The sequence below is a fragment of the Anguilla anguilla genome, chromosome 4 (genome assembly GCF_013347855.1).
Source record: "Anguilla anguilla isolate fAngAng1 chromosome 4, fAngAng1.pri, whole genome shotgun sequence".
In the NCBI taxonomy this organism is placed as follows: Eukaryota; Metazoa; Chordata; class Actinopteri; order Anguilliformes; family Anguillidae; genus Anguilla; species Anguilla anguilla.
In genome coordinates this window covers 29978720-29989929 of record NC_049204.1, presented here as the reverse complement: position 1 = coordinate 29989929, position 11210 = coordinate 29978720, and the positions used below count along the sequence as shown (strand labels likewise).

Below are 11210 nucleotides of genomic sequence, written 5' to 3'. Positions count from 1 at the left end.
TACAGTACCAACTCTCCTTTTCATTAATGGCTTCATGTATCTCTCACAGAAAGGTAGGCTAATTGCTCTCAGAACTAGCATTCAGTCAAACAGTGTCTGAAACACTCAATAGGTCTGCGTGTCATGTATTCAAGACAAAATTGAGTCAAAAATGATTTATTCCATCATCAGCTGTAAATACAAATAAATTATGTCCCCCTTCCCCCAAATTAAAGGTATATTGGTTTCATATTGGACAAATGTCCCCAAAAGGCCTGAAAAATTAAACCTATGGCACCATTCTATCCTTAAACCTAAGTCTTCCATTCTCACCCCAAAGTTCTGATCCAGAATCAGTGCAGTAAACTAAACCTGTAGGATTTGGCAAAGTGAGTTGAATGTATCCAGTCAAACTGAAACATTAACTGGTAAGTGTGGCCTTTTATAACCGGAAAACAAAAAATGGTAAACATGGCTACAGAATGATGCACATTAACTCTATGTTTTAACCTGCAGAAGTAAACCGATCAATCGAAAACATCTAAATGGCAATACTTCAAATCACATTATTTTCAAGATTTGAGATTAAAATTTGACAGAAGGAACTCTGGGTGAAAGGTGAAGACTGCTCCGATTGGCCTTTATCAAAGGGAAGGTGGCAGGGTCTGCACTGTGTGCCTCCTCTACTCTATGGCTTTGAGCAGTCAGTCTTCCGTGTGATCACCAGGCACTCGTATCCTCCCAGTTCAGATCGTCACCATCACCCCAACCTGCTGCTTCTGTCTGCATGAACAAAGCAATCAAGTTAGGATCACAGAAATGTAAACGGTGCTTGACATCCTGAGCCAAGCAAACATGATGTCACTGAGTAGACCAGTGCAGGAAGTTACTCTGCATCATTTTTGTAAAGGTGAATGTTGTGACACACTTACTTCGACTTCAGCTGCTGCAAACTTCGCTGTGAGTGTTTGCGGGTCTATTGATGGATCCAAATCTGTAGGCTTGGTGTGTTGGGAGGCTTCAGCTGTAAAAAGTCCAGAACTGGAGATGGTCCTTTCAGAGGGCATTAACAAAGATGCCGAGGACATTTTAATATCTGGGACCATGTCAGCAAAAAAATCCATTTCGGGGTCCTTCTCTGGCTTCTTTTTCACTTCAATCGTGAACTCCTCTCCCAAACCCCCACTCCCTGTGTCTTTTCGTGTGTGGTTTATCTTAGCCGAGTCTTTCGATAGTATATTTGGTTTCGCGTCACCCTCCTGGTCCCAGCTACTGTCCCATGCTGTGGGCTTCTTCTCGGTTACAGTTTTAGAGATGGTCAGCTTCAGGGCTTTTGAACTCTTTGCTGACTCTAAGCCAGGGTTTCTTCCAGAGGCACCCTGCGATGGAGGTGTGGAGTCCCAGGCTGGTGCTGTAGGGGACTGATCCGAGGTCACTTCCGATTCCTCAAAGTCATCCCAGGGCTCCTCTTCCTCAAGAGACCCGGCCACGGTGTTGGCGTTGGCACTTTCCTGCTTTTCCATTGCCTGGAGATGGATCTGCACAGGACAGTCTTTGTCCTTGTCCACCTCGTCTGCATCGCTCCAATCCGGCCATTCCTCAGCTGGTCGGTCAGGCCTGTCTAGAGTGTAGGCCGGTTCCTCAACCACAGCTCTTCCTTCACTGAATCCATTCAGGGGTAAAGTCATGTCTCTGCGGATTACTTTGACTGTAAAAGGAACATACATTTTGAAAGGTAAACAATAGAATTACACAAGTCAAAACCATCAGAGGCACCTTGTATGTTTTTGGACATTTGCAAAGTCCCCAAATTCCTCCATCTGTGGCCACTTCAAGGTCCGGCTTTAAATAATACCTGATTCTGTTTCCACTTCAAATTCAGCAGAGCTCTCTCCAGAACGCAGGCAGTCCATGTTCTCCAGCACCACCTCTCTGCTTCCAGAGGGCTTATTAAAAAGTTTAAGGATTTTGGATGGTTTGGAGATTTGCGGAGGTAACGTGTCAACAATGTGAATAGGAGAGCCTACAAAGAAACAAATGTTCACACATGTACCACTATGAACAGCTGAACCATGAAGCGAACTGTTTCGAAGCACAAAAATCCCTTACTTTCTGGGGTGACCTCGGTTGACTTGGTGAAGTTGGGCGTCGTCCTTTTGAATACTTTCGCTCTTTCTCCACCTACCACCACCTGAGCCCCGAGTAAGGGAACAAGCACTGCAAGGCTCTGCAGCGTCATGGCAACTAGTGAATCATTTGTGTCTCTCATTCCAAGCAAAATCTGTAATGTTCAAAATGAGAGTAAAATCCACAATCAGTGCAACCAAGCTTAACTCCTCCCTTACATAGTCAATAAAATAAAGGGGTGTAGACCATGCCCATTTATCTAAATGCAGAATGCACAACAACTGAAAGAGAGACATAGGAGGAAAACATTAAATTATGACAACCACACACTTTAAAAGGATGGACCATTACAGACACTGCAATGGGAAACACGCAGTCGATAACAGAAAAAGTGTAGTAAAGGTTTCCAGGAAACAAACCTGAGGTAGTATCTGATTCTTCAGTTCATCGTGAGAGAAGAGATCAGCATAGACCTCAATGTGCAACAACAGCACCATTCTTAAGTGTTCCTCATTAACCCGGAACAGTTTCAGAAGCTGGGGGATCACATATTTACGGTAGAGGGGCACTGACAGGAGGCAGTCCTCGCTGCTGCTACCCGAATCTGGACAAAAACAAGTCAAATTCATTAAAGAGGAACAGTGACTACATTGATATACACATACTAAGATCATGGCTTTCCTCACTTTTAGAGGACAGCAGTAAAACAGTGTAGTGTAGAGCTCAGTTAAAATATGCCATTCTCAATACTTGTATGTCAAGTAATGCAAATTATAAAATAATGGTTTTATAAAAATTGTAAAAAATGGAGTGTTGTAAATGTAACTCATCTGCTGTCTTCATGGCATGGTACATTACCAACGCAGGGTTCAGATATGATTGCTGCTGGAAATTACTACCAAAGAAAGACTACCCACCCTTCTTTGGCCTGAGGACATGAGGGAGGAAACTCTTTACGGCAGTGGGTTCTGCAAACACCAGGGAGTTCAGGATTTTTGGGATGAGACGGTCTGCAATCAGCTCCTCAGGAAGGCTCTGGACCCGGTCCAGGAGAAACCTGCACAGACCTGCACTTAGTGGTTCTGATGAATCAACTGACACAGCAGCACACAGCAGCTCAAATTAGTACAACTATAAACAAACAAATCCAAGACCTGTCATATTTTAATGTTGAAAAGCACATGAATTTATTCACATGCTTGTGTTTGGCTAAGATTCAGACAACACAAGGACTTACTTGAAGAATTCATTCTTCTCTTCCTCTGTTTTCATAGTCAAACTCTTCAGGAAATTCACTATTTCAAGAAAGTCGTTCCTGTTTAAATGAAAACGGTATGAGACTACAAATGAAATCTATGTGATGGAAAATGTAAGCAACCAGCTCAAACCAGTTTAAGCAGGTTAGCTATGGTACAAAAACCTACTCAAGCCATTTTTCCCCAAAGGTACACATTCATAAATGCATACCTGAAAAACTCATGAGTCAGCAGGCTGCTGAGAGATGGGCGAGAGAAGGGGTCTGGGTTCAGAAGGCTCTGGTGCAGGGTGCGCTTAAAACTCTCCAACAGCTCCTCAGACACTACAGTACAGCATAGCAAACAGCATATTTAAGCTGGTTAGCTATAGAACATAGGTCATCAACCTTGCACAAATTTAAATTATTTTGTTCACCCATTAAACACACTTATTTTTCCCTTCCACTGAATTTGGAATGGCCAATTATATTTTCAGGCCCATTCTACGACTGCAACATCCTCTGTTAATCTGAGAGCACAAACTCACCCATGCCCACCAAAAGGGTATGTAGCTAGTAACTTTCGACTCAACCGCACTGTTGCCAAAATGCTGACTTTGTTGCTAGATTCAGCAGTTTTTCAGGGGGGTTTTCAGGAAGTAGGATTACTGAGTTTGCTGGATAACTGCTGAGTAAAACCTGGAGCCCTCTCAAATCTGGAACATGGAGTCTGGGTTTTACTTGGCACAGTTACCCAGCTACCTCTGTAATCCTGATTCATGAAATACCCCCCAGACTCATTTAGTGACCGTCTTTCAAACAAAACCCTAGTGACAAATACAGCGACTTTTTGAGCAGACAACCGCAACTGTCCTTGGAAAACTCGCCAAGAGTGCTTGGTGGGTCTGCAGTCTTTCCTGCACTCGCTATCGCACAACAGCTAACATAACTGTAACTGATTAGTGATTGGACAGAGATGCCACACAGTCCACCAGCCACCAGTGAGACTAAAACATGAATGACCTTCACTTGTGCCTGCCAAGGAGCCCGACGACCAATTAACGATCAACAGTGCTTGTCCCAGTACAGACAATATAGCCTGGAAATAGGCTGATACACTGCTAGAGAGACTACAATGACTGAGTTAAATAAATAATACACCCCAATACATTAAATTTATTTAGCAGACGCTTTTATCCAAAGCGACGTACAGAAGTGCATATCATGGTCATTGGACAACTACAAAACACAGGTTCCATAAGGTACAAATAATATATATAATAATACACCCTGTAATATATGAAATAAAATCATATAGTTTATGGTTGCTTTTTCAGAAAATCCCCTCTATGTAGCACATTGTCATATGCAAATGAGTATGTGATGTCATAAATAAGCAAACTTGACACACAATGTCATCTAGTGAATTCTAGTGAGTTTTTGAGCACAAGTTAGATACTATCCCTGGGAAAACGTTGGCAGCTATACAGTACAGTCCATCCGCTCAAATGAGTTATTGCGTTGTCAGATTGTAGCCAGCACAAGCAGTCAGCAGACAGGAGCTATAAGAGTCACTCATGTGGAGAACCATCGTACCCTGCTGGCTAAAAAACAAGACTTTTGTTTTGAGACTCTTGTATTTTTAAATACGAGGTCAGCCATTATCCTGTACCCTTGAGCAAAGTAGACCAACTCCTTCAGTAAACATTTAATGAAGTAAACAGCATTTTGTAATCTTTCTTTCCCTTCCGTTTCATATTTGTACTTTGTCGGTAACCAAAATAGACCATTCCTCTTACAAGCCACTGTTGCCTTGAAAGAGAGTCAAAGTACTCCAGTGCAGCAGGCAATGATGAACACTAAGCCAACAGTAACAAGTTGATAGCAAATGGATGCAGTTATATTAACTCACCATAGCTGTTCAGACGTGGAATAATGTTTTCAACCATCACTCCAAATGAAAAGGAATCTCTTGAATGTCCGTACTTGTCTGGCAGTGTTTTAAAGCTATCAATCTGCAAACAAATTATTGGTTTTTAAATGGAGCAATTAAAAAACTTTATTTTACCATGCATAAAATTCACTGTAGTTCACATATTCTGACTAAAAAAACAAGTAGGGTAAAGAAAAAAGTAAAGTAAAGAAACAAGTATTTAGATATGGAACCAAAGTTACTTTACATACCCTCTCCTCAGGTGGAACTGCAGTTTTCTCTCTCACATTTTGAATGCCTTTAAGGAACTGATGACACAAAAAACCAATGAAACCCTCTAAAACACTTACTTTAATTACTAAACTACAAAACACTGATTTAGTTGTAGGTAGTACTATACGTTTGGGCAAGGTGCTATATTAGTGTTTCCATTTAGCATACTATTGGTTCAATTTATCAAATGACAAAAAATATTCTGAACACTTACAATAAGCATATTCTATTTTAATCATTTCAGACTCTTTCAATAGCTCAGCATGTACACATTTGTCACCTCAGGCGTTGCTTCAGAAAACTTGCAGACAGTATCCATTCCTCCAAGTTTCCAGTGGCCATCTTCACTGACAAAGACTGATGAAACGCACACGTTGTTGTGGCTAGATTTCCCCTGGTATAGAGGGGGAAAATAGATCAGTCACCAACATTATTTTAAAGATTAGCATGCTAGGGGCACCATGGGAGAAGTTTTAAGAGATGCTTTTGGGAAATAATGTCCAAAAAATATTTATAAAAAAATTAATAATTTTTTCAAAAATTGTTTCTGGGTTAATATCCCCACCCATTACCCTAAGTGCAAGTCATATAATCAAAGCTAGAGACCCACTCTGTCGTGAAGGAAGACGAGGGCTTGCAAAAGGTCATAGATTCCAGCACAGATCTCCTCAGGAGTAAGGTTCTCCAGCAGCAGCTCCAAGGGCTGCACACGCTCTGTCACCAAGTGAACCCCCCCGTCCTGCACCGAGCAGGACAGAAAGCGCAGCAAGCACGGGTGCCTCAGGGTCTTCAGGTGCTTCAGAAGAACAAAGCATAGTGAGGTCATGAGGCATCATATGTGGAGTGCAGGTGTGCCAATTTTAATTTTCACACCTGAGATCAAACAGGCCTACGCTAACTCCCGAGAGTACAATTAACCGCAACTAATCACAGGCCACCAGAACAGCAATTAAATGAAGAATTTGAATTTGGACACAAAATTCCCAAGATGTCTAAAGGTTTTCCAGACATTTTCCAAGAAGACATTTTCTATGTAAGGATATTTGATGTATTAAGATTTGTGTCCCACATACTTCAGAGAAATCTGCAATCAAAGTGCCTGCAATAGGTGCCTCCATTAAGATCCTCATTTTTTTAACCATACACTGTACCAACAACATCTTGGCATTGCTATAATCCATGTAAATTATGAGGGTAATAATGATTCTGTATGTTATTTTTGTATAGTGTTCACTATAGAAAATTCAAGGAAAATGTGAGATGTAAGCGGGCTTTTATGTCCAAATTCACACAAAATGTACCAGAGGCGATATGAATTCTTGGCACAAACTAAAGTACTGCTGACACATGCGTACCTTTGCAGCTTTACTGACTTTGTCTTCGTTGCCCTGTTTGTGAACAAACACAGACGCTGGCTTGCCGTCCTGGAGCTGGGCGGAGTACATAGTCAGTCCTGATGGGAGGGTAAGGAGAGGCTCCTCCAAAGTGCAGCTCCTCAGAGCACTGCTCTCTGACCCCATGGTCTCCCCAGAGACACTGCAATAGGGCCTGCCAAGGACACGCATCTTACAATAAACTCAGAAACAACACCTGATATATTTAAATCTGTGTAGGTAATGTAATAGCAAACACCATGTGCAATTTGGTTCAGTTGAGAGCGATTGCCTACAATACAAATTGTATTGTAAAATGGGGCCGTCTCATTATTAGCTGTGCTGTGTTTTAATTAAACCAAACAACTTCATTTAGGGAAGGAAGCTAGTTAGTAAGGTAACTGCTGAACATTCAATATTCAGATCAAGATAAGCTACAATTCCGTCATATCCAACAGAGGCAGACACAAAACATCTCAATGCATTTACAGTCAATGCAATTTAATGTAGGTACGTATCTAGCTTGGGTAGTTTCGTTTTATTTTCAATCAACGCAATTTTTCGAGTACCAAGTTGGAGGGCTCGGTTACTCGTCTAGACAGGATCCTCGTGTTTTGTAGGGGAAGTAATGAAGTCAAAACTGTTGTCTGGCGAGTTAACCTGTCCTGCGCACACATCATTACTTTAACCAAAGAAATAACGTTATTACAGTCTAGTACCTTTTTAAGTCAAGCTAGGGTAAGTTATTAAAGTTGACTAGTTGAACACTACACATAGCTGAGACTATATTTGTCAGTTGGGTTGACAACTACTACTCTTGTGACATTGTTTTAGCTAGTTAATACTCAGCAACTATCAAGCTTAACACAGTTAAGATAACTAACAAGCAAAAGCTGATCATGTTAACGTTAGCATAGCTAGCTGGCTAAATATCTCTTGAACCAGTCAGGAAACGTGATAACTAGCAGGTAGTTAAGTTACCTAAATTACCACGTCGAGCAAGGTATGCTAGTTTACAGATGCTAGCTAGCTTACATTGTTGGAAAATACAGCCAATGCTTCACACCACTGCAGTATTGCTCGCCGAGAAGCAAAATGCATTAGCAAGCCGCCACCACTTTAGCATGCTTGCTAAAAAGAGCAAGCTAGACATCGACATGCCACATCGAAGGTTTACCTGTGTGTCACTTCTTTCTGGGGTATTGCTAGCTAGCTTGATAGCTAGCCATTGATGGCGACCTGCTTTTTCAAGTTTCTGTGGACTGTGTTCGCCTAAAACGTCTACGATAGTTTCTGAGTTCCAAATAATAATAAGTTATTTACATTTCAACAAATTTCAGCAAGTGTGCACAGACCATTTTAACGCTTAACAAAGTAGCAAGCAAGCAAGCTACAAACACAAAATACGCTTCCTCTCTCTAGTGTGTAAACACCGGTTTTTCCTGTCATGGATTTGGAATGAACCATCAGAAACGGGGGGACAACAACAGTATGGGAAACTCGACGTAAAAGCGAGTTTTAAAGCACCCGCATATATGAATGACGCTACTTATGGTGTAGTTGTAAATGTATGTTGCGTACTTCCGAAAGATCTACGCATTTACTTTAAGTTAATAAATACCTCGCTTGCCAACAGGTCCTACACTGTATGGTCGGTGCCACGTTAGTTTGAAGAAACGCAGGTGTGTGCAATTTTGTGCGCAGCTTTTACTGTACGCGTGGAAGTGTGCACAAGGCCGTGCATCACAATGTAGCTTGAAGGGTAACATGCTGAACGGATTGCAGGAGGCTACTAATGCAATAAACGTTTGCCGCACAACACATTTGTATAACAGAGACTAACTTTCTAATTTGTTAAATATAAATTAAGCAACCTCCCTTGCTCAAACATTGAAGAAAACGAAAAAAATCGCCTTGCGATTTGAGAGACCTAACCGCCACCACCACACATGAACAGAGCTGTATAATGGTTAGGGAACTGCTTGCAAATCAGTAGTTGCAGATTCACTGGTGGGACGCTGCCATTGTACGCTTGATCAAGATATTCAACCATAACTTTGTTTTAGTAAATATCCAGCTCTATGAATGGAATATAAAAATAAAAAAGAACAACATAAATAAATAAGCGTTGTAACCAAGCTTTGCTAAAAGTGCCTGCTAAATGTGAAAGTAGCTCTGTAATTAGATCAGCCAAAGTGCAAATGGGGAATTCAGCACTGCCATTCTCTGGAAAGGCAGATGTTGAACTGTGAGGCTCCATGACCTGTTATTATTATTAAGTTGAAAATTAACATAAAACTGCTCTGTAGTCTGCATACTGCAACACCCAAAACAATACAGACCATTTGGAGTTCTTTTCAGTTTTTTCCCCCATTAGTTGTGTAATTCCAATTATATGACAAGTGGCTACAACTAGATCTTTGTATGTTTGACCCACTGAGCTTATCAGTTTATATTAATATAATCATATTGAGTTCTAATTAAAAGTCATTGATGATAATGACTTGATATAATGATAATAACTGTTCAGTATAATCACCTTATTTTTATATACCAGATTTTATATTGTACTATGATAAACCTGTAGATGATCATACCTGTTGCCATTTTAAGACAACAGATTGAAGTACTGTATTTTATTCTCTTTTAAAATGTGTTATTGTAAAATATAGTATTTGAACAAATTACATATGTTTAAGGAATATTTAAAGATATATTTATGTTGTGTTATATGTGAAGGATTATTTGGGGTGTATTTCAAAACTGCCTTTTCTTGGAAAACATGTCCTGGGTATTTACGGATGGATAAAATAGATTCCATAGACATGTGTTCAAAGGAGGAGTCCTGGGTGTTGTTTTTAAGACATTACCTCAGTACAAACATGGGTCAGTTTTTCCTCCCTGCACTCCTTTCAACAATAGTGTCTCCCACATTTTTTAATCATTGCAGAATTTGCTTCCTCATTTAAACCATTTCATCATTATGTGGGCTAATAATGAAAGCATTTGCTTTTTCCATTAGCACTGGATGGAGAATAGACTGTCAACTAACAACAAGAGGATTACCAAAAGTAACTGGACAAGTGAACCTAGTCTTCCATAAATTCATCATATTTAGTACTTGAAGTATGTGTCCCATAGGCTCTGGGTATCTTCCCATTTATTCTGGAGGATTTTTGCCATCAGTCTTGTCTTCAGCAAGAGAAAAAAAAAAATGTTTGATTCGAACCGGGTTTGGTGATTGATTTAGCCAGTCAAGAACATGCCACTTTTTGGCCCTGAAAAACTCCTCGTTTTAGTGGTGTGTTTGGGGGTCATTGTCCTGCTGTAAGGTGAAACCTTTTCCAATGAGTTTTGAGGCATTTGGTTGGGTCTGAGCAGATTAAATATGTCTGTATACTTCATATTTCATCCTGCTGCCATCAGCAGTCACATCACCAATAAAGACAGTTGTACCAGTTCCAATGGCAGGCATACATACACAAGCAATAACACAATCACCATGTTTTAAAGATGAGGTGGTTCATTTCATTCTCTGCACTTTTCTCTTTATTCTCACGTTGGTGCATGTTAATACTCATCTCATCTGTCTATAACAGTTCGTTCCAGAACTATGCAGCTTTTTAAATGTACATTTTAGCAAACTCTAGGCTGTTCTGTTCTTGAGGCTTACCAGTGGTTTGAACCTTGCAGTGAATCCTCTGAGGTTATGCTGGGGTAGTTATTTTTATTTCCTTATGGTAGTCTTTGCCACATTTATGTCTACATCCTGAAGAGTGTTCTTTACATGTTTGACAGTTGAAAAGGGTTTTTCTTCACAATTGAATGCATTCTTCAGTCATAAACAACAACGGTCTTCCGTGGTCTGCTGGTGTGCTATTGCTGAGATGACCAATGTGCATTTTGCTTCTTAGGAATGTACCAAACAGTTGATTTTTATACCTCCAATCTGTTGGCTATGTCTATGGTGGATTTATTCTGATTTTTCCACCCCACAATGGCCTGCTGTACTGGTAGAGACACATCTTCAGTTCTTATGTTGATAGCCAACAGCAACAGGGTCCAAATGCAAATACCACTCATAGAATCAACTCTAGACCTTTTGTTATCTTTCTTGCGTGTGAATTAATAATGCTACAGTACACAGCTGGCCAAGAATCAGCCAAGTAGGCAATTGTCCAATTTTCTTTTTTGGTCCCCAAAATGGGGGAACTATGTATAAAAAGGGCTGCAATGTATGGTTCACTCAATATGTATGTAAATCCTCACAAATTAAAGATGACAGTCTGCA

The 11210-nt window shown here is 40.4% G+C and overlaps 1 protein-coding gene across 1 annotated transcript; it reads right to left on the bottom strand.

Moving 5' to 3' along the window:
- Positions 1-140: 140 nt before the first annotated feature.
- Positions 141-8384, bottom strand: scyl3 (SCY1-like, kinase-like 3). Its single transcript, XM_035414734.1, has 14 exons — positions 8097-8384; positions 6902-7094; positions 6157-6342; positions 5827-5940; positions 5525-5581; positions 5253-5355; positions 3574-3685; positions 3344-3421; positions 3024-3163; positions 2526-2710; positions 2089-2260; positions 1835-2002; positions 912-1687; positions 141-762 (listed from the first exon to the last, which is right to left on the bottom strand). Exons 2-14 carry the CDS (start codon positions 7064-7066, stop codon positions 700-702), a joined length of 2319 nt encoding a protein of 772 aa, XP_035270625.1. The 5' UTR covers positions 7067-7094; positions 8097-8384; the 3' UTR covers positions 141-699.
- Positions 8385-11210: the final 2826 nt, after the last annotated feature.

Coding starts and splice junctions, on each gene's coding strand:
- scyl3 (XM_035414734.1), bottom strand. CDS start 7,066: ATGGGGTCAGAGAGCAGTGCTCTGAGGAGCTGCACTTTGGAGGAGCCT. Junction 5,356..5,524: donor CAGTTCCACCTGAGGAGAGG/GTATGTAAAGTA, acceptor ATTTGTTTGCAG/ATTGATAGCTTTAAAACACT. Junction 2,003..2,088: donor AACCGAGGTCACCCCAGAAA/GTAAGGGATTTT, acceptor GTTTCTTTGTAG/GCTCTCCTATTCACATTGTT.